Source organism: Varroa destructor, unplaced genomic scaffold (genome assembly GCF_002443255.2).
Source record: "Varroa destructor unplaced genomic scaffold, Vdes_3.0 BEIS01000001.1, whole genome shotgun sequence".
Lineage (NCBI taxonomy): Eukaryota > Metazoa > Arthropoda > Arachnida > Mesostigmata > Varroidae > Varroa > Varroa destructor.
The window spans coordinates 6,826,590-6,851,095 of record NW_019211454.1 but is presented as its reverse complement, the minus strand read 5'-3'; the positions used below and the strand labels follow the sequence as shown (position 1 = coordinate 6,851,095).

Genomic DNA, 24,506 nt, shown 5'->3' with positions numbered 1-24,506 from the left:
ATTTTGTTTTCAATTTCTGGTTTAGAAAACAAACATCATCCAGAGTTATCCCATGAACGACTAAATGTATCATGCGGTTTAACTTCCTCCATTGACATATACCACGCTCTGTGTGACCAAATAAGTGACATTCATATAAATTGGTGCTTGTAGATACTATAGGTATAAAGTTACTACTCCTTATACAGGTTAATCTACATTGAAGTTAGATTTGGACTAGTGAACGTGCTGTAGAAACAGGTTACTGATCGCTCGTAGCCAAGGCCACTGTAATTTCAGTCTGAATACAGAGGCCGCATACGGAAAGGCAGTAACCGTGCCAAAAGAGGAAATTCATTCGCAGATTTTCCTATGGGAGCTGTCACTTACATCGAAAGCCAACATTAATCTAACAGCATGGAAGTAGGAAAAGAACTTTTTAAAGTGAAGCATCCTAAAGGAACGTATCTCTTCGCTATGCCGATGTTTAATTTTGGATTTTGCATTGTCTCAGTTGTCTCGAAAAAATTTTAATTGGCTTCATGGTTCCCTCGATCGATTATTGCTCACGTCTGTGTTGGCCATCAGACCTTCTTATACGGCTTAGAAACGTAAGTACGGCTTTAAGGCGAGCCTGCCTATACTAATTTCAGTTTATTAAATTAAAACTGAAATCAGTAGCATTGCCAGACATCAGGTATTGCCACAAATAGTTAGCCAATCAAACGTCATCGAGAGCGCCACACCATACGCCTTCCCATATTTTAAGCTTGCTTTTAGAAAGACACACAACTTTCTTAGCAGTATGATATTTTCTCTAAACTACTATATTTTTAAAGAATATTTGTGTCAAATCTACGATAACGGAATTTCGTCATCATCAGTCCTACTGGCTCCCTCGTCGTCAGCGTCGTTATGCTGCCGCTAAAAATACCTCGCCATCCATTATATTGTAGGAAGTGTTGTGACAAAATAGAATTCTTGCCTGCTTCTCCCTATCGCATAATAACACACTGCTTACATTGTCGGATAGGTGGTTCCAGTCTTTTCGCTTCGTATCCTACGACTCTTTTTCCTCCTGTTCCCGTATCCCGCATGTTATCCCTCCGGTGAACGCATCATTCTGCGGCTTTTTTGTACGATTACAGAGTGACGGTGGTCGATTGACTCGCCGTGTCTTGCTGCGTTCCACCACGGTGTTGTTGCCGGTGTCATCTTGATGTAACGTCTTGTTAGCATTGCTGGGCCTGCGGATCTGGGCCACGATCCTTTAGCTCCCTTCACCTGACAACTGACAGGGCACAACGGTGAGGTGACCGGTCAATTGCGATAGTAACCGTAGAACTGAGGAGTGGCAGTAGGAGTAGAATAGCTAAATCGGAAAGGTATAGTTATGGATATCGCTCGGAAAGCTGCTGTTTGGTTCCCGAGCAGCGATCACCAACAGCGCCAAACTTCCGGTTGATCTTCTACCGAATTCGAAATTTATAGACTTGGTCATGCCTGCAGGGATGATGACCTTTTGTTACATCAATATGACCTCTGCCACAAGTATTTAGTCTCGATTTCCGGCTAACTTTTATCGAAATGGCAGTTTTTAAGGCATGCACAAATGCATGTACAGTCATATAGTATTAAAGTGTATATATAGGTATATCGGGTTTAGCGCACGTCTTGGCGTCCTGTTTGCTGTAATGGGCACGCGTTCATTGTCTATTACTCGTGCCTGACGAAAGTCAATTTGTCCTGCAACAAAATAACAACCTCGTCGCAACGAACGACAGTAGATCGTCTTTGTCACTTGAGTGAAGACCAGCGGTTATCCCTACGTACTGGGTAAACCTTTACCGAAATGACAAACATCGTGGGTTAACCCTAATTGACAGTGTATTACGTCACCAATAAGTACGCGGCCGTAGGACAAGCAGAGGCAGGTTCCAGTACGGTACGGTGAAAAAGTCGCCACGGATTTCAAAATGGATACTCTATTTCAATAAAAGCATTAGGGAAGAACTTTGTCGTGAGTGAATGCACAATGCCACAGATTGTTCACGGTAATCTCAGGCGCGCATTATATGTTAATCGAATGTTATTTGAGAGCAATAAAAGCGAAAGGTTTGACAGGCGTTGTTTGGCGACCTTTCTCAGAAGGAAGCAGCAGGTCGTCTTCGACTTTTCTCTGACAACTATTTTTGATTTTAACGTAAAATCAATGCAATCAATTATGCTTCATAGGATGTGGTCATTGTAGGTAGCCAAAGTTCATGTTCTGGGTGTGGTGTTTAATGGAAGAGACATCATGCCACCCACCGTACTCCTTTCCTTCGGACTGACGCATCATTGAAGACATTTTTCTGCAATTTCTACGAATTATAAATAGTCTGAGGGAAGACTGTATGTTTTCGAAAAAAAAATTATGCATCGGCTAATTCAGCTCAATTAGTGCAGAGTTGGCAGCTTTGAAACACAAGCATTTTCTTGATGAGCACTTACAGCCGCCGAACAGCTCACATTTGAATCCCCTCAAATCATTATGTGTGGAGCGTTATTAAGCAAAAGTCCAACAAGTCCTGGTCGATGCGCTCACTCGTGCCCTTACTATGAAGGCGTACGAAAATTGCGAAGGAAAATTTGAACCGAGCTTTTGACACGTTTAGGACCTTACGACCTGGTTTATTCATTGTATATGATTATATTGAATAAGCATGACCGTTGAGATGTTTCGTAAACTACCTGTGTTTACTTAGACACAGTTTGAGAAATAATGCATAAAAAAAGTTTAAATTGAATCGTATATATATAATGCTTTATGTTACTGGTACTTGGGATGGGATTATTCCATATTTGGTAAATTTTAGGTAACTTACTAATGGAATACAAGCTTGCTAAGTACTTAGTTACGCTGGTAACTATTCGGACTTGTTAAGTGCTCTAACACACAGAGAGACACAGTCTCATTTTTTCCTATAAATACTGTATATTGTAGCATTCTGTAGTGATTTGGAAAAAATATCCATCGCTACTATTAACGTGCTAAAATGAATATGTATGTACCTACGTACTTAGGCTGATCTGATCGCGTTAATGGGTAAGCCTATAGGAGTTGTATATGGACACAGGGCACGCACAGCACTGAATCCCGTTCATATCCCACGTTCTTGCAGTTCGCTCTGGTATCTAGTTTGTAAGTGGCCTGACCACAATAGGATACCTGTGTGGCGAGGTTTGTTGTCCGCTCCTGTGGCCGATGGCGGATAACGTTACCATTCCTTACATGTCAGGAATGTCCTCCGCCAAAGGGGGCTTACGGTTGCTCCTATCGTAAATACACATGGATACCAGGTTCCCCACGGCCGCCAAACACAGGGAAGCCTTATCCGGCAATCCCTTGTTCACGAAGGCAATAATACTACAGTAATACTATGGGACTACCAGCGGAGGTGAAGCTGGAATGAGATAAGTGCCTAGATGTGACTATATAAGACGCAAGACAAAGATCGTGTCTTACACGACTAGTACTGATTGGCGCCGTACTTCCGATGGCAAAGACTCAGCATGGATTAATGAATACCTTAGATAGATCTGTTGTCGGTGCGTCTGAGGACGAGGGTCATGCGGGGCCTGACTTCTCGATTTCGGTGCACGTTCAACGGTGGAGCCCTAACACTGTCAATGCATAGCAGGAGTCCACTAAACTTTCGTCCCTATGGGTTTTTCACCTACCGCTTGACACGATATGGAACCACAAGTAACGGCTCAGAAGCGACAAGGGCTGTAGGCGCAAGGAATCCACGCATTAATGGTCTTTCATTAGGCGAAACGTCATCCTCTAAGCCGGAATCACCTGAAGCATCCACCGCATAAAGGTGAGCAAGGGAAAAGCTCTACTCCTGACAAAGCTGACAGAAGCGAACTCAATATAAGCAACAATAATGCAGAACAATAAGAAGAAGAACGACAACAATGATAACAAAGATGGCAGCACTCGTAGCAACCGCAACTGTTGCAATAAAAAAAAAAAAAAAAAACACTGATTGCATCGATAATTACTCGCTCTAGTGTTAAAAACTATTAAACATATACCTGTAGTGATTGAGGTAATGATCTGCTAGGCCTTTGTGTCGCGTGTAACTGTAATTATACGACTATAGTTATAACAATTGAAAGTTGCAGCTTTCAATAAAGGCCAATGAGAAAGTGAACAAACCGTTTCTCAAACCACCGCAAGGCAACGAAGTATTTGGAGTAGTTTTTGCCGCCTCGGCTTAAGTACTCTTAGGTTTATTATTTATTTATTAGCGCATCAATAAATGACTGAATAGTTAATTAATGATTTACGTATGGGTTAGTTTAAAATAGTGGTCAGAAAAGATACGTTCGTAGCGTTCTCAAGGTCTGGACGAACCCATAATCATATTCCCAAGTATTAACTGGAGCTTAATTTGCAATAAGTAGGACGGCAGACCTGATTATCTGTTGGATCAGACCTGAAAATCAGTGTATTTTGAATTTACAGCAAAACTTAGAAATGACACCTTAGTGATTACAGCTGGATTTTTTGAAGAGGGAACGTATGCGTGGAAGGTCGTCTAAGGCTCAAATTTGAAGAAGAAGGCATCGTTCTTGAAGCTGGTTTTTCACAACAAAACATGCCCAGAGTAACAGTCGCAGTTCAAAACACAAGAGGAAGAACACAGATTAATATACCGAGATAGCCCGTGACTGGCCACCCTAAATAGATACACAAACGTAAATCGATCAAGTACATCTGTACCAAGTGGTTGAACGCGTGACCAGATCACAACTGTAGAATCTAGTTCAAGATTTAGCCCTAGAGTGGCTCATGAAAAATTTGGACGCAATCTCACGCACCGCGCCAACCGTCACTTAATTATTGTGTTTAATGTAAGCCCATTCTGTCGTATTCGTTGTTTGTTGTCCACTTCTACCCAATGGGCAGGGGCCCGTGTGTCCTGCCGATTGTGCTATTTTTCAGAGAGCGAATACTAATATCAAATAGTACTATAAGGCAATTTACCGCCTTTAAACTTAGTTCTCACCGTTGTGGCGTAACAAAGAGGCACTTTTTTTTTAAGAGTAATCTCCCGATTTTTACAGTGTTTTTATAGAAGTTAAGCTTTAAAATTTCCTACGACGAAAGGCGTTTGCAAAAATGTTAAGAAAGTCTTAGAATTAAGAAATAGAAAACAAGAACCTATCACGAAACGAGTCATCTATAGAGCGGACTAGTGGGAGCCCTATTCCTGATGGCATTTGGAAAAAATCGGGTAGAACAGCGAAATATCGTAGAATGGCGTTTGCCCCGTAGTAAATAGCGAAAGATTGGCTGTGAGCTAGCTGCCTTCCGAAAAAAGTCGTCCTGTAAGCTGCTGGCTATGGTCTTTTATATCAGAATCTTCTATCGTACGGAAAGCAGCGTGGGTCCCTGCCATAACATAATAGTATTGTACGTTTTGTCTTATATTAATAGTGTACGACCTTTAGAAAGTCCGCGTTAGAAGCACATCGTTGCCGAATAGACAGAAAACATACAGTTAAACAACGATACAGCAAGGAGAAACCAAAGTTAAACAAAGTAGCTCTTAATTAACTGATAGTGGATATCAAAGCTCTTGCCTAGCACAACTACTTAGGACTACAAATATAGAAGGTACGCAGGTGGCAATACCTGGCTGTCAGAACTAAAAGCTCGTAAAAGCGGCCTGAAAGGCAACAAAGTTCCACCTGATAGGATAAGGACATAATGAGGATGGATGAGTCGATGGTGTTAAGCCCCAGACTAAAAGCGATATATCCCAATGTGTTTTAGCATATACACATGGGTTTGTACATATTGTTTATATTGGCACTTGTATACATTCATAAAAATATGCGATGTCATAAGCGAATCTTGTCTATTTTTAGGAAAACTATATACTCCTACAAGTTCGCAGTTTTCTCTACCTTATGGCTGGTTGTGTCCTATTATTGCAAGACACCTCCATATGCCGCATTCTGGCAACAGCCACATGCACTCGTCTAAAGGCTATGGCGGGTGCTTAGACAAGAAAAGACTGCGACTGAGATAGACCGGTATCCATCCGGTAGAAGAAAATGGGTATAAGAAAATATTTTGTAAACCTGGCGGTTTAATATGATGAAGTAGCCAGCTCCAATCTTGTCGATATGGCTTGGAGGAAACGGAAAAGAGGGCAAAGTTCTTTAAGTCAGATCCTCATAAGAATGTCAACATATATATATATATATATGCTTGAACATAGTGACAAATTAGCTTTCAGAAATTAGTGAAATCCTTCGAGTCAGGCCTAGGGTCGTTCGAAGACGAGTCAGCCAAAAAAAAAATAAAGCAAAGCAATTCCTTTGATCAACTTGCCACTCAAATTATTTACCATTTTAGCCTATGCGATAAACCAATTTCCTGTTTATTGGCAGGCCACCAGTCAGCACGGCGTCCGCCCTCTTAAACAATACACTTCTGCCGCTGTAAACTCGAAAGCTCAGGAACGAGAATCAAAGATAGTGGCTCAGAAAAAAAAAAAACTTGAGGCTTAGAAACTGGTCAAATGTTACCGAGTAGGAAGAGACGAAAGGCGGTTAACTGATGACATTTTCTACGTCCGCCCGATACTAGCCCAACGAGGCGTTCTGCATGACGCGATCGGCCTGTTCTGTGTGCACGTTCAGTACGTAGATATGTGTATAAGCACAACTCTGTGCTGTTGGCAGCTAGGCAACTAGAAATGAATTATCCGGGTTCTCTTAAGGCGAACGCCCGCTGGACGGCCGGCCGGACGACTGCCGCGACGCTGGCTAGCAGAGTCAGGCGCTAGTCAAGCTGAAATTTCACTTGCATGTGTACACATCCATCCTTCTATCCAGTCCACTGTTTTCTGCTCTATGTATAGCTATCAAAATCCATCGGGCCAATTCTACCAGCGATTGGCCAGCTGGCGTGAAATCGAATCGGAGCTATTCTCAAACTTTACTATGGTGGCTGAAGGATGCCGACAATGGAGGCCTTAATACTAAGGGATGAAAACCGAAAGAGAGCTAATGCTAACGGAATAGAACGTTCACGTATCATATCAGGAATATTAGTGATTGGTCGTCACTGTTAGCGTCGAGTGTGGCCCAATATTGATAGCGGAACGCAGGACGTCAATGTCGTTATGTCCACATGCTGAAGTGAGTCATAGTGAGGTCAAAGGATGTCAGTGGATGAACGGATGATTCACGATGTCCACCTGCCTGCCTTCTTCCAGTAGAACTTGCAGAGGCCGGTGGAGGCTAAAAGGGTATGTTACGCAGCTCGGAACGAATGGAAGCGCTGCCTCTGCTGGTTCTCTCGGCAGCGAATACACTGTGTATCGAATCTAGAAACAAGTCCAGTCCTTTATACGTACTGACTGCGACTGCAGACAAAACACTGATGATCCTATGCTGGCAATGGTTGTTATAACGGCGGCGACCAAAGCTCCTAACCTTCACTTTCCCAAACGATTTTATTCGAAGGTTATCCTAACCCCATTACCGCCCCCAACGGTATCTCTTCTGCGTCGAAAAGGTCTTTCGCGTCTTGTGCGTGTCATCGTTCTGAGCTGCCGTTCCTGCCGTTTGAAAACTGACGATCGACGCAGTCTGCGCTCGGAATCACGTTAGAAAAAAGTGGCATCGTTAACGGTACCGCGACCTTTACCAAGAGCAGAAACAAATGCGGTGACAAACGTTAAGGGCAATGCATATATGAGATTGTTGGTATCAGTCTTTCTTTCAGCCGCTATTTCGTTATGACTATACATGGCAAGCATACACGTCTAGCAAGATCAACTTTGCGCAAAATCAGAGCGAACCCTGTTATCCAGGGACCTTAAGTGAATGCCTGCGAGTCAGTAAACACCAAAAACATTGTGGCGTAGCAGTAGAGGCGTTGGCAGCCTCCTCGTAACCAATCACCCGCAAGCTTATCTACCCTCAGATCTAGCAAGAATCCCTTGTTTATCATTCATCATCTTTGCTGCGTCCCAACTGACATAAAATGCACTTTAAGAAGAGAAGCAAAAACAGCCCCACAGCAATGAAAGTGGCTACCTTGAATTAGCCGATTGACCGCATGCAACATTGTTATAATGCTATCCACGTAACAGCTTTTGCTATACAATGGATTTCGCTCTAGTTTTATTTCGCCCGTCTGCAGTTGTCGAAAAGCCTTATATTTGCAGATCATTCGTAATCGAAAAAGGGAAACAGGAAACAGAAGATAAAATCGAAAGCACCGGCACCAGCCAAGTACGCCCCGAACTCTATCGGTAGCTCTTTCTATGTTTTCTGTTACTGGCCTGTCGTTTTGCGTTGCAATGGAATAACGAACGATGAATCGATTTATGATAAAGAAGCACACTAGCGGTAATAGGCACACAAGCCAACGCTCGAATAAAATGAAAAAAAGTGACAGATCGAAAGTTAGCAGGTGCGCTGATCAACGACATTACACAGAGCTAGATCTATTCTGAGATCGAAAGAGAGTTAAGCCGGTCTGAGCCGCTTCTTGGTTCAAGCTGGAATAGCGCGCTCACATTTTGTCGAATCTCAAGGGATTGTCCATAACATAAAAGCGGAAACGACCGAGAATACGATGATTGCAGACTATCGGTAGCCTAGACGATATGAGGTTGCTAGCGAACTTGCGATAGTAGGGATCCTCTTTTCGGAGAGCGACAAACTCTGCCAACCTTTTTCTTTTCTCTGAAAGATTTGCCAATACTTGATCCACTGTAAGTGTTTTCTTGTCTCTTCCTTGTCTCTTTCTAGGATAGTCGTCATGCGTACCAACTTCGACGCGTGACCAACACGACCCTATCCTTCTGTAACATACCGTTGTATTTTTACCAAACAGAATAACCAACCTCAAACAGTCAGCAGACCAAGGCAGGCACCAGGTGACCAAACTGTCTTGCACCACCCGGTTCCTCAACGGCATTTGACATGTATCAACGCAGTCAATTCTGTGAGCATGGTTTGTCATTCCGTCCATTTAGTTTTCCACTGCAAAGATTTAACATTGAAGTTCCCAGTAGCCTATGGCAGGGCAGAAGGTCTCTGCTAAGTACGTACGTCTTGCAAAATCCGTTCGCTCTAGTTTGGTGTTTCTATCATACAACACTAAGCGTTTGTCCGCTTAACCACTGACCAAACTGGAACGCCGTTCCTCATAACTTTGCTGACGTAAACAATGTCCTAGCGCCCATAAGGAAAAGTACCTCTGCTCTTTTTTTCGCTCGTGTGCAGCGTTTATTTAGTCAGAGCGCTAACCGTATCTATCTGTTTTTCGGATTTTTTGCTTTTAGTCATAAAGTCAACTCAAATACGAAAGATCAAAATTGTAGCCGGTTGTGGCCAAGACCCAGCAAAGGTCGACACATATTCATTTTCATTCGTTTCTCGACTCTATTCCGGGCCGCTATTTGAACGTCGCGATTCCACTAGTTGAATTCGTGTAGGCTTCCCTTTCCTAGGCTTCAGCCAGCCTGTCATCGTAAAATCCTTTACGACAAGCTCATTACTGATCTTGAGATGATGTCTGAAAGCAGATTTTTAACGAAAAATACCCCAACGACCAATGAGCGCTAAGTAGTAGCTACGAAAACGGCTTATCAAGCCAAAAAACCTTTCCCTGAGCAGATTAGAATTAAACGAACGATGTAGGAACCGATAGGCTGCCAACGCAAAGCGCCATTAATACAGCCTTGAGGCCTTTAACAACTGCAGGTCGCCGACACTGCAACTACCACAGTCAATCCTACAAAAAAAAAGAAAAGAAAAATTCGAACAAGTTAGGTATTAGCTATGCCCTTTCGAGAGGTATGCAAGTGTGGCTCCAGGACTCGCAGATTTACCTTTGCTGTAACCGTTAGTGGACTCTGCGATCGTGCCCTAGTGTTTTTCCTCATCTGAATATCTGCTCTCAAAGGTAACCCATGTAGTATTCAACACGTAGGCAGCTCGCGTAGGATTCAAGGGAAGCAGAACGACGTTGTATCCCTCTGTTTCTATTCTAAGGTGTATTGGTTTTTGGCCGGAAAATACAGCAGCAATTCATAGTACGTCCTGTCTGTATAGAGAACACGCAGTGCAGTCAAAACACTCTCAAACTGGATAAGCGCGAAACGTCAGCGCCTGCCCCCCTCTCAGGGCATTCAGGTACAATAAAACCACTAGAGTTATCTGGAGTCTGCTAGTTCCTCTTTGAAATATCGCCGGAAAGGAAGGAAAGAACGGCGGACCCTCTAATAGGTAAGGCACAGTGATGAGAAAACCACGTTGATTAAACGACAGTAAAACAGGCGCATCGCTGCGTGCCCAGAGGTGTTATGACTATAAGGGTATCAGAACAGACGGCAGTACAATTTATGTGAATACATAGTATACCAGTTAAATCTTTATTGCCTTGTACCTTGGACGCACAGGCGGGTAGACGAAAAAATTAGATGTTCGTGGCGAACTCACTTGTGGAGGTGTGCATTACATGAAGGACTTCGACTTATTTCGATGATAACAAATCCTGGCTCATACTGATGGATGAAGAAAATCACGCTAGCTCTGATGGCTGCTTTTCGTAAAATCGTCCTCGAATCTTAAAAGTGACTAGTAGTAGTAGCTATACAACAAACATGCATAACGGCGTAACATATCAAATAGGAATGGACTAAGCAAAAACAAACTGAGGCCCCTTTAATTCCTCAATAATACAAAACGCTTCGACGCGGCTTGAAACGCCGGCGTAATCGTCACTGTCCTAGAGTCAATGTTTCCCTCGCGCATTTATACCGCATAATCGTATTATATTGCAACGTCTCTGAGTAAAACCAGCAGCGCGTCTCCATCGGCAAAGTGCGCGTCCAACTAGATTACCAGTCAGGACCCGTGAAAATGCTATAGGTTTAATTCAGTGATTTTTTTGTGTATGTTCGAAAAAAAAAGTACAGTAAGTAAAATACTGGATATGGAGAACGCAGTCTGTGTGGCAATGATTTTTCTATGGTTTGTTAAGCTACAGTCAGTGCTCAATCAAATAAATTCAATTGAATTGTTTCAGCTTTCAACGCCGATTACGCGGCAACAAATCGAGATATTTTTAAATCGTTTTCTTATTCATAAAGACAACACTGTTCTACTTTATGCTGATAGCTTATGTTAATAAAGAAATCAGCGAACTTTTTCAAATTACTGCCAAACGATGGGATATAGCTGCAAGTATCAGTACTTTGTGATACCGTTTCTTGTAGCGATAACTGTTGACACCCTTGTAGGCCTGCTTCCGATGCAGTTTTCTGCTGTCTCAGTTATAAATGAATCCTGTTACTACACACACGGAAATCTAAAAGGGTTGTTAATAACTGTCCTTTTCGAACGAGTGATTTTACAATTTTCTAGACGTTCTCTCTTAGATTGACTTCTACCGAATCAGCAGGCCACGGTACCATTTGAACGTCGTTGGTAGCGAGTACTCCAGAAACACTCCGACTTCTTTGACAAGGCATTCCATTCTGTATGATAACGAAGTCTCGACAACTTGTTACTGCTTGGTATCTTGCTCTTAATTACCTTGGGAAACTCCTGTCGCTCTAGTATGTTTGTAAGAAATGTTTTTAGCCTTAATGCCTTTCCCAAAAACCGTAGACTGTATCATAACATTTAATAAACGTTTGCTTTCCAGCTTGACGCAGCTCTCTGAAAATCGTTTCTCAACACGCATGAGAGCACGATGGACCTTCTTCCGAAAATTTAAAAATGAGATTCGTCTGAGACTCGGACCTCTCTCCTGTTTTCAATGGGCCAATTTTTGTTTACTTTGTCCAATAAAAATCGAGTTGCTTTATTCGAACGTTCAATTCAAATTTCCTTGACGGGTCTACTACCCTTGAACTCAGCCTCTATGAGTCGGCGGCGGCGTACCTTAATTTTCGACACAGCAGGTCCACGGTCTTTTAATCTACTCTGGAGAACATTATACGAGACGAACCTACCTTTTTTAGGTTCTTAAGCTATTGCATAGTCCTCCTGTTTCGTAATGCACCTTTTTTAATTCCTGTTATTGATTTTACGTGACGACACCGGGAAGTTTTTCCTCAGCTTCGTAGCAAGGTTGGCAGCTACATGCAGGGAAACGTAAAGCATTTCAACAGTGTTGCGTTGGTTCTGACCAAGCAATTAGTACTTCCTGCTTCTCGTTTCAACACCTTACGTATGTAAGCATGCAAAATCATCAGAAAAATGGTCAATCTAATCAATCTCACTTAAACGCCATCACTCAGTGTTGACAACACCCGTATTAGACAGTGAGGCCAAACGTGTCCGTTGTACGTACTACAAGGTAGCAACACGAACCATGAATACTAGGCTATGAATGAAGCTACTACAGCTATATAACTGTAATGCGATGTTTCAATTTCGTATTATTTTATATATACACATATATATATTCGTCAGCAGTTGGAAAATGTACGGTAGTATTACATAGAATAATGCCGTCTGCATAGGCCAAGAAGCATTTGCAAATATCCCACTGTAGACCCGCGCAATTTACTTTGAAAATTTGAGCTTATTTCAAAATCTATTGAACTAAGCACCGATTGTTGCGTAGATATTGGCTTTGCAGAGCTTTAAGAATCGCACTGACCGCGACGGATGAGAAACTATCTCAACTATGAGACTCCACATTTATTTATACATATATGTATTATGCGCATTTTTTGCGATAGTATAATATAATTAGAAGGTATACTTAGGTCGGCTAGGATACGGAAACTGTTTTGTCTCTAGTCATATGGACGCGCTTTGCTGCGTGCCAGCGTGATTTAATCAAACCCTAGCTCTTTCTGCGTCATATACGCCTTATTACGACCATTGTCTCATTGCTCTTGTACGTCTACTAATGAATAATAGCAGTGACGCTATCAGACGAAATCGTACAAGTTTAGCAGACGACAGGATGGCACGTAGAAAAGCTCCGTCCTTGCCCAGTATAACTCTATAGTCTCCCCACTTTACCCCCGCTTTGACTAATACGCAGAGAGAGTTGCTGACAGTATTTCCCGGTTCTCTGACTATTTGTGACCCTCTTTAGTTCGTTCGCATGTTGCCATCCAGCATCAACGCGGCCTTTGAACGACACCTTAACATGGGTCATCGCAGACATTTTAACAGATCCTAAGTTATCTTTACTCTTGCAACACTATGCATAATTGAAAACGAAGCATACAACTGACCATTAGATACAGTATCACTTCTCTAGACAACATTGTGTCAAACAATTTGCATTTTTAGGAAAAGAAGGTTTATAATTGAGCTGGCGGATGTGTGCTACTTTTAGCACACATCCGCCAGCTCAATCAACATGCCCTCAGAAAGGCTTACAAATGGTGCAGAATCTTCGATTGTGATTGGTCCCTTGATTTAGACTGCTAATCCTCTATTCTCTCAAATACCGATATGCTATCGCAACATTATTATACAATCTATTTTTCTTGTCCTATTGTTGCAGAAACCAAAGCCGATCCTAAAAATGGATCCAACAGAAGTTAACCTAATACACAAGGTGTAGACGTAGCACTGATACATGAGTATCATAGTTTGATATTTTCGGTAGATCAGGTCGACCAAGTGCCAATGGATTTTTTCTATTACGATGGATTGTGAAGGACAAGATTCTTGCGCGAAGGCCGAGACCCATCGACGAGATGAAGGCGTTCGTTGCTGATGCACGTAAGAAGAACAATACCAACAAAGCAATGTATGTAACTGAATGTATGAGCAAAAATTACTGAAAAAGCTCTAATGCAGTCGTTATTGTACAGTAATAAACATTTTTAATAATAACAATAATCATAATTACTATTAACATATAACTAGCGTATACCTATCCACATCGATTTCAAACTTAGGTTTAAGTTTAAAGGTAGGTTTACCTTTTATAATAAAACGATGTTCCAAACATACAGGATCCAAAATTTTGAGCTGAAACATCTTATTATCAAACACCTTTTTTTTGTCAAGTTTTGTCTGCACTATGCGTTAGCCCTTATGCTTCTTTAAAGCAAGTTTATTACCATAGAATTTTCCATATTATCATAGAATTTTTAATTTCGCTGAATGGTGCCTATCATATGCTGCTCGGTCATTTCCTTCTCTAAAAAAGTGCCATAACATTTTGAGGCAAAGTTGAATATACGTGTGATATGGGAGGAAGGCCAATCGAAATTCTATCAACTGAAGCCTCGATGACGGCTACAAACAGGGCAACTTAACAGATTAAAAAGAAAGAAAAAATGAAAAAACATCGGACGTAACGTTTGCGAAAATTTAAAAAGAGAATTCTTGTTGAAACCGAAGTTGTGTCCGTCCTCGGCAAGTGCTGAGTTTTTGCTCAGCTCTCATCGGGAATATGGTAGAGTTCCAAATGGCGTAAAGTAATTCCACGTATAAACACATATACAGCCTCTTTTATCCGAAGAGATTCTTGGCGAAACGTAAAAATACAAGCAGCTAAAGTGAATCATTTTTCCTTAAAACACATAGATATCGAAAGTATAACCATTATATAGGAATATCCATTTAATCCACTCTACGCTATATCGCTGAGTATCGATATCTAAAAGAAACAACTAAATCTGTATTCTTGTATAGAAGGCAATTTGAAAGGGAAATGAGCTGCTAGGTCCCACTATTTCTGTCAAACTACACTACATTATATGCACATGTTGTATACAATAGAAAGTATGTGTCGCGATTAGAGTCTATTTTCGGTAGCCGCTGACAAAGGGGCGTTTGGTGATCTGTCTTCATCTTCGATGCGCTCTACTTTTTCTTTTTGACCCCAGCTTTTGCCCTCGTTGGCCGCCGGTCTCATTCTCATTTTGCTTGTGTCTTCCCCTGCCTCCTCTCCTTTCCCCCTAACTTCTTCTTCTAACTTCACTACTCTGCTGTGCTGTCTGTTCTTGTTGTTGCTCATCCAACCTCAATACCTATCTCAATCGAACCCCTTGGAATTATTTTCCCTACAGGGCTTTTCGTCCCCCGGCTGCCGCTTCTATTTTCCCATCCGCATGGTAGGCCCATTGACGGCAGGGTTCGTTTGCAACCCTTTACGGAATGTGCACTTATGGAGGAATAGCAAGCAACGAAGATCCCTTGCTTTCCTAACAAAGACGATAACCGAGTACGATCACTGCGATATAACACGCACCAACATAGAGCAAAGCGACCAGCAGCAACCGATGCTCCAATAGCGGGTGGCTGGCAATGCGAACGACCGTTCCTTAAAACCTGTCGAGTACTCTTTACGTTCTGGCAACAGCAACAAGAACACCTTGTGCTGAAATGTCTTGTGAAAGAAACAACGATACAAATGGTCTTAGAAATAGTTATTGAAAGAAATAGTTAGGCATACATAGCCGGAGAAGTACGTCGGTCACTGTATTTGTGATTAAGTCTACACAAATCACGCATGTTTCCCGCGTTACAGATGGAGGAGTTGCCAAGACAACAGGTCTAACAGCTAAAGCAACCTGTAGAACGTATTGTTCTAGCCGTATCGCTTTCAGCACTGCCGTGCTATTTACGTTCTCCTTTGCCAGTTCGCGCAGTAGTAACACTACCCAAGTGCGTACTATAGGCTCTAGGACCGCTGGCATTTGTGGTGGCTGTATTAGATTTTGGCGTAAGTTGCCAATGATGTTTTCAGCGCCTCTTTCCAAAGAAGTTACCGACCATCACAAAAGCAGGCAATTCGAGCCTGTTTTCCTCTTTCTTTGCAGGCCCACAGGCCTCGCTTTTCTGTTGTAAGTTAAGAGCATGGTTCGGATGCTTCAGCCGTTTGGATCTCTTGCATGAGCCGAAGCTAGCAGGCTGAGTCGCCCGCAGACTTCGGGCTGTAAGAATGCTGAAAGTCTACCACCGCATTGAGCACATTTGCATAATGCAGGATTCGCGGAAACAGACATACATACGTGCATAAGTATGTCTTCCATCGGATGTGCAGAATCCGGTTTCTCAGTATGCACATGCGGACGCGAGTGAGAACATGTCTTTTTTGTCAGTCTCAATCACCCCACGCCCGACAGCTCTATTCCGTCGCTTTCTCCAGTCACGCCAATATCCGTTTGGTAAGGCGATTACCATATGAACTGAGGGACGGTTCCGTTCGATTTCCCGCAGAAAATAAATAGTAGCCCAATAGACATACAAACAAGGAAGAGTGTCATGGTGCGGTAGACGATGCTGTGCAGTGCTGTGCTTGGCTGCCGATGTGCTGGACCTTCTCTTTTCCGAAGATCGTCACGTTTTGAATCTATTGAATAGGGCAATCATATAGAATAGCGATCAAACAATGGGATACACGCTAATAGTACTACTAGTTAAAAACCGGTAGTTAGTATTAAGAAAATAATGGCCGTGTTTTCTTTATTACTGGAATGCTTTTAAAGCTCAAGGCTTAACTGTTATTATTTTATTAGGGTCACAAAACTTTACCCTAGGTTCGGACTTTATAGATACGTATGTGGGGTGAAAAAAAAGTAACCCTACGACACCAGCTTTTTACCGATGTGATGAACTCTTGTCGCATGTACGATGAAGAAAGTCATTATCAATTATCTTCTGTCTGAGGTGGCTCAAGACGATCGTTGTCGTAAAGTGTGTCTTTAGACCGAAAATGCCGCTATCGAACTTCGCAAGCCACGTTTTATTAGTATTATCAACTGTGGAGCCTTCAGTGTGCACGGCAAAGGCATCCGGGATTGCTTTTACGATTTGTCCCTTTATTGCGGCCAAAATGATTAAAGGGAAATGTTAACCCTCGTTTTTACTGTCTGATGTACTCGTCTTCAGAGTCCGAATTTAAAGTAGCTAAATTCTGAGACCCGAACAAATCGCTAGCAGGGCCTTAATAGAACGATGAAAGGGTCACTTTTTAACGATAATAAACAAGGAAAGAAAGAAAGCTAAGTGTTCAAAAAAAAAGCCTATCACTTTCGTAACGACTTCATATTTCATTTTATATGCTGAATGCAGCGCTAGCCTTTAAAAATATCAACAACTGTCATTTTGCTGGCCTATCTTGGCTAGCGTAATTATTAGGTGTGCGTATTTTTCATCTCATTCCAATTCTAAGTCGATGTCCTTAATCAAATATAAATATAGTCATAGCAAGCTAGAAGTGATCATACTCGATTATCTTTAATCGTTTGATTTTGCCCGTTCAGATAATCTAAACTGTGGGTAATTTGCACCTGGCACACAATTTCGACGTGGACCCAATCCGTTCGTTTGGCTTTAGCTTGCTTCCTTGTCAGCAAGTCAACCGTCCGAGACCCAAATCTCGATTTTCGGCCCGGTCAGTAACAAGAAAAGCAAATATTATGCCAATACAGTACCGAATAGAGAAATGGACAGTGTTCTATATCTTCTAACAGTTTGTGTCCTTTACATGCGTCCTGATATCTAATGCGATCCAGTTATGTGTGTATATCCTGCGACGAATTAGAAACGAAAACAGATCGTCTGATTATGTCACAGCAAATCTTATAAATGGCCTGGTGTATCATCATCATCGGGGCCAAGGCTGCCATACAGCATGGCAAGCCGCTGACATGGAAGGCGGGCATCACTGGGGGCTACTGAATCTTTTATGATAGCGACAATGAGGAGGTAACCGAAGACGAATAAAATAAATCTAAAATTAGAATTCTTCACACGTCAATATCGGATGCAACATGGATACGACACAGAAAGAACAGATCCAATATCATCGAACCGTAGGGGGCACAATAGCGATCTTAGGTTGTTTCGGGGAACTTCATTGCATGTGAAATATCGCGGGGTTCAATCGCTGGGGTAGTAACGGTCCGAACTGAATAGATCAAAATAACATTGTATCATATAGGAATTCTATAGTGAAGGAGAAGTACGGGAAAAATCAAATGTTATCAATGATAAGTGGAGGGTCTCTGAGAGACTCCTTAATGATTTTCGGTAATCATGTATGGATATCACCATAATATTTCATTTTCGTTAAAGTAATCAAATTTATATTATATTTTTTTCAAAGATATTATTTTTAAATGTTCCTCATTGCTTATTCAAAAGCTTATACTAAGCATTTCCAGTTATTTCTGTCGAATAAGTTGGTTATATAGGTTACTGCGTAGAAGTGCTTCCAACTTACGATTCTTTTTCGTGAGTTTCCGCCCGGAATTCTTAAAACGGCAACTTAACTTTGCACGAGTGTGCCGAGAAGCTTAGTTTCGAACAAAAACATTTCACTTCTCTTGGCAAAACTATATTTCGGAGGATTTTCGAGATTTTTCATTAAAATATATCCTTAACTTAACCGTTTTCAATAGTAACTTATTTTGCATACACATATATATATAGCGTATATCTTGCATATTATACGCATTGCTGTTAACTCGTTAGATTTACTGCACTAAAATGGCCTACCCATGTGACACAGGCTAATAAATTGATAAGGCACTGAGAGAACGCCGTACCAGTTTGAACATCCTGATTTGATAACCGTCAGTCGTGTTCATCATGGTAAACGGCTTGAATACCTAACACGTATCCATGCGATATATCCCATACCAGACTCGAATCAAAAGGCCATGGAAAAATACACCTGCTTAAGCTATCACGAAACGAAAGGATTTCTATATCATCATATAAGCACCGTATTTCCACCTATAACTAAGAGGTCATCATCTTATTCAATTGAATGTATGTAGAAAATTATAACATCAGTAATCGCCTTCGCTCGGACGCTATACTATCAGCAAGGTAACTTCAAAGTGGAAATTTACATTATGCGCTATTACTACTCTGATATCAGTTTGATTTCACAGTCTTTTTTTTGTGCTGAACGGGTTGTAAGAATCTTTCAGCATCAATACAGCCACGAATTGCCGCTATGCTGAAGATAACGAGAAACAGTTCCTGCTTGCTGGGTTTTTGTTGGTCGTCATTACAGGGTATGATCATTTTGTTAATCGGGTTAACACGCCGTTTCCTTGCAAGTTATAGACAATTCATCGCCCACGAGGTTCGGACGATGTTCCGCTAATTCATTTTTGCGTCAACCCACGTTTTTCGGTTCATTATCCAGAACCGAGTATGGCAAGTCACAATTTAGAACCATCTATCCAGCCAACATCGAAGGTACTTCTGAGAAGGCTGCACTTGCACGATCCAAATTGTATAACTGGCAGCTTTTTTGAAAGAAGTCAATGACACAATCGTTCACATTCAAAAAGGAATCTGCTGCAAAATCTTACCGTTTTCATATAAACACTCAATAACAGTGTGTGATCAGTTAAGAATTTTGTTGAGGACAAGAAGCTTACCGGGGTCTAAACCTGAGACCTGCAGGCAGGCAGCGTACGCCAGTTGCTTTACAAGGACTAGAGAAATCTGCATTTCTTTCAACCACGTTATTTTTGACTAATGTATATGTGAGTACACCAAGAAGCTAGGTATAAGAGGGTAAGGCGTACATTTGTTTACATGTATATACGTAACCAGTCATGTCGATGTTTACGCTCATCCTCGCCAAGCTTTTACGCTTTTACTCTCTCCCTAACCTGCAAGTTGGTTGCACCCAATGAGTAAATTGCTACCGCGTCTCCTACCGCTCTATGTTCTCCTGGACGCCTGCGGCTCCTCCGTCGTTCTGAACACCGTATGGTAAACTTCAGCAGCAAGCCGATCGACACACTAGCTGTACCTACCAGTCCGTGGGTGCGTATAAACGCTATTTTTAGTCAGCTGTTGACAGGTTGAAAAGTTGAAAGCCGACCGCTTTGAATTACACGAGGGTGTCGATGTTGATCTAACGACGAAGGCCCAAAAGTAGACTCAGAGCAGAGACTCCTATACCGCTATTTTTGCGAGCTGTGCTTGAAGCAGCCACCGTTTTGGAGCCATAGTACAATAGTAGCAGCAACAACTCTAAAAACGTGGAAATAGCAGGGCAGTAGGATGAGAAGAAATCAATGATCATATATTGTACCGATCTCTCTCACCTTAGTCAGCTGCTTCTAAGCTTTGGTCTTCTAGGACATAGGCTAGCACAACCCTGGCTAGTAGTGTTGGTAGAACCCGTCTCTCGAAGCACCGATTAATCCGACAGGCTGGCCGATTGAGCGTTAGCATGCATCCAGTTATTTTACCTTCACTTTGGTTTACATAGAGGGGACGCTTCCACTTCTAACACCCTTTTATATTTAGATAACAAGCTTTGAAGGCTGAAAAAAAGTAGAAGAATATATATTAAATATATAGTGCTTGTTTATGTGATGGAGGATTATATATACGGACTCATATACGGAGCATACATAATAAACCTTAAAGTTGATTATGTTTTTAAAAAGAACCTTGCGACGGAACTTTGTTCTATAGGTGTTAGCTGTACGCTATCATTACCGTGGCTAGTTTGTGTTCTGTTAGTTTATATACGGGACGGTTTTTACCGCTATTTTGAGTAGAATATCAACGTTGAAGATTCTATAGATGTTATATTAACAGTTTGTATAAGACTCCTGTACTTACGTCATGCTATTGTTTTGATTAATGATAACAGCAATGGACAATTAGGGCAACAGTGATTGAGGTAATCCCGATAAGTTTATAATGTGGCCTCGTAGAATTATACAGACACTCAGATAGATCGTAGTTTGTATGTGCCTTGGTATACTGTGAAGGACAGTTTAAACAGTGAAAGGAATATGCGCGTTGCAAACATAAATTTCCACTATTGTTTCTTTCTTGTGTGCTTGTTGCGCGTTCTGTGCAGCTGGATGTAGATTTGTGCAGGATACGGGCAGTTGTCTAGCAGTCGGTATGGGGTGGAAGTGCCCATTCCTTACATGCGATAGCTTATCAAACAGTTTGAACAAACAAAGTCCATGGTCCCTTTTTTGTCCCGTTTATTTATAGTATTTCCCTAATGGCTGTTAAACTAATGTATCCAACAGCAGTTGCGTAGAGCGTAATATGGAAAAGTCTTTAATTAGCTCGAGGTTCGTCAAAAGACGGGTTCCGTAACTGCCAATAATTTATTAAGTGAGCAAACCTGCCTTGTCCGGATTGCGATTTACTGTCTTCAAATAACTTAAAAGAAGAACATTTTTTAATAATGAAGAAATACGGACATGTATAGAGAGGTGTGCAGTGATGTACCTTGTTTCCACAGGTAGTCCATCTTTTTTTTTTGTTATCATTTAATCATGTCCATTTAATAGGATCATGAAAGAGCTCATTCAAAAAGTAGTGGGAAATACAAAATACTTACACTTTTTTTATGCTGTAGAGCGTCTATAGAAGTATACCTACAATTCTGGAACATCTACACTTGACTTTAAATCGATCCAGCCATAGAGATGGTCAGTTGTTTTTTGCTAACACAATAATAGCTCTAATGCCACACCATAATAAAAAAAGTCATCGTTTTGTCAAGACAAATTTTTGCTGGGCGATTGTAGCTTCCGACATAAAATTACTAAGGTAATTATATACATATGTAAAAGTACCGTTCTAATTCAAGTGGTTATATTACAATGATAAACATTTTCTTTTTTCATGCAAGCTTATATAATAGTAACTATCTTAGTAACAAAGAAATGTCGCAATATTTGTGTTAAGCTGGCTTGACTTTTTTCAATTACACACTAGCCTGACAATGCTTGATCGCCTACCAGTAAGAACACTAAAAAGAGCCTCAGCCACGGAATTTCCAAAAAGAGACCCGCGAATGCTTAATTAGATCTTATTAGATATTAACATTATAAATTCAGGGTACTTACATGTAAATTCGTCGTCCGGCGGAGCGCTGGCTGAAGTCGGTTTTTGATGCTTCTCCCCACTTGACGGGTCTGCGCTCCGCGATGGGACATATATGCACGCCGACACAGTTTGCGTGACGAAACACATTTTTGTCACATCGAGGATACATAAATCGAGTCAAGTGCGGATGAGGTGAGACGGTAAGGATGATGGCCGCGTTGAAGGTGTGAAGTCCACAATCGCAGAAAGCAGCCGATGATGATGGGATGATGAGGTCGATGAAGAGTTTGTTGTTTCCGAGGGCACCGACGAGCATTGGTTCATTGTTGATTGTGTTGAAGGATTGGTGTAGATGATAGCCCATTGGTTAAAGAGGAGGTCGCGCATCATCGGCATTGGTAAAGACGAGACGGGTTGATATGTTATTTAGGAGAGCCTTTTTCGGACCGCAATCGGGCCGGCGCCCTTTTGGTCACTAAACAAACCTACTCCTGAATGCATATTTCTCACTTATTTTCATTCTCCTGCATCCGTTATTGTTATCTTGACCATACATGTACACATAAACGAACTTTAGCTAGTTGACGACGGCGCACAACAACGGAAATTTGCAACGCCCTGTAGTAAAATTTCGTTTACTAACAAACCATTGTGCCCCACATCGGCAAAGACTTCGACCCGAAACAAAGCCAAACGGGTACCAGTGAAACGATAACGGTTCGATGACTCAGCGAGAAAACCTACATGAACAAATAGGCAGTCAACGATATGACCCGATAGGGAAAAATTTCAATCTAGGGCAGTGCTCGTTTCGTATGTAGTATTGGCAGGTACCGCCTCACTACAGAAGCCCCACAGGGCTGGCTGAGGACATGCGAAAACCAATCGGCCTCCGCCTTTCTCTACCCGCTTAAGTTTTACTTACTACGACTTTTCAACCCTATTTAGCTAAATCGCAACTATATATATATATATGTAATCTATGTTATAACGTATCGGTAGCACTAAAACGAGCCCGGCATATATTTGAATGCTCTTATGCGTATGTTGTGTGCAGGCCATATTCCGTCATTTTCATAGATAATTGATTGTAGATAGTGCAAACCCTAGGATTTATTCTGTGAGAAAATTAAAATAGACGACTTGTGTGAGTTGTCTGATCGTAATAATTCTATGGCTTTCGTATAGAGATCTCGTGGACTTGTACCGCTTTAAACATCAACACCTGTATACTTAGGACCTGCAATCATATATTATCCTTCTATGCAACCAGGTATTTTCATATGAAGTAACAGACAGTAAGCGATTTCAATCGATTGAGTACTCTATAGTAATGATTCATTATCAGCTTATTGGGATCGTTATTGCTGCCACGTTCAGAGCTAACTAAGGTACGATCTAACGATGTTTTTCGAATTAATTGGTGGTGTTAAACATTATCCAGTGATAAAAAGCACGGAGTCAGAGACATGTTCCTGCTGTGTGCCAAACCTAATGCGGAATTACGAGGAAGTCATGTTCGTATTTGAAGAGCTAACTGCCAGGCGCCGGGCAGGAGTATGACCGAAATGCTCTATTAAGGCCTACTTATCAATCAAACATCGGTCTGAGCTAAGCTAGATCGAATGTGTCGCCTCTTGATTCGCTCGCTCATTGTCTATCGTATCAACGTTTTGTTACTACTAATAAATTTATCTCCACTCATAACCACGAAATCTAAAAATAGCTTAAGTGTGTTTTTTTTTTTTTTTTTTCTAGATATTGTTAGTTATCGACGCAGCTTGCTGTACGTCGACCCCTGAGACCTGCTGACGAATCAAGTTCTGAAATGGCAAAAATAGTCTCCTCACATGACTGGAGCGTCCATCGTTAAACATGCAAACAAATCATCGATCTTTCAAGCATTCGAATTAACCTAGCACTAGCAAAAAATAGCCAAGGTGATATAAAAGGGAAACCAGACTTACTACGAGTGTATTTTGAACATTTTCTTGACATATTTCAACGGGGGGAAATTTATTTAGGACACATTTATGTTTTATTTTATGTTTCAAACGTTGATTTACTTCCTACATTGACCCATTTGCTCGTTGGTACGTATCGGCTAACTTAAAGGGCCCAGGTCTCCCGATTATTTCACAAATAGTTACTACGAAATTACGAAAATCTTGTGGTTAAAAAGCAAAGAAACAAAAACTGCGTGACCTGTCTGCACGAGAAAGCTAAAATATAGAAATAAATTGATTTATTAGATTTCGAAAAAGTGCATCAAAAGCCCTGTTTGGACCGTCCTTCTAGACTGTGTATCTGTGCCTAGCTCCGTTTTTAGGCTGAACTCCGTAATTAACTCAGTTTTATGTTGCGTGTCGAAAACCACAGCTTTTCCGTCCGGGAAATATAGTAGCACTTAAAACGCCGAGGTTTATTCAACCAAAGCCCATTGCCGCCTTGTGAATTGAACATATGCGGAAGTTAATGCTGATTACAAAACAGCTTCTTATTTGGAAATACCAAATTTTTCTACTCTACAAAATAACTGCAGACAATCAATAGCGCATAGCAAAATTCGTTTGTCGTCTATTTCAGCATTTTCTCGAAGTTTTTATTAGAGAATATAAAAAAACACTTCCTTATTTCTTACTTAAGAGTTCGTAATCACGACTAACTGGACATAA

At 41.4% G+C, this 24,506-nt stretch overlaps 1 protein-coding gene and 1 long non-coding RNA gene across 11 annotated transcripts in view; one reads left to right on the top strand and one right to left on the bottom strand.

The window, feature by feature from the left end:
- The window catches only part of LOC111242808 (uncharacterized), a 403,678-nt gene that overhangs the window by 45,124 nt on the left and 334,048 nt on the right, over positions 1–24,506 (bottom strand). For 8 of the 10 annotated variants that reach the window (XR_015317516.1, XR_015317519.1, XM_086975453.1 and 5 more), the window contains exon 3: positions 21,852–21,920. Coding sequence is in view for 6 of the 10 variants with exons in the window: in XM_086975453.1 (XP_086831579.1) it covers positions 21,852–21,920 (69 nt within the window). In the remaining 4 variants the exon portion in view is untranslated. Of the gene's footprint in view, positions 1–20,072; positions 20,295–21,851; positions 21,921–24,506 lie in introns of all 10 variants that reach the window. The other 2 variants (XR_015317535.1, XR_015317534.1) reach the window with 1 other exon arrangement.
- On the top strand, positions 9,989–23,544 carry LOC147758184 (uncharacterized). Its single transcript, XR_015317581.1, has 3 exons — positions 9,989–10,290; positions 13,541–13,789; positions 23,276–23,544. It is a non-coding gene; the product is annotated as an uncharacterized LOC147758184 (long non-coding RNA).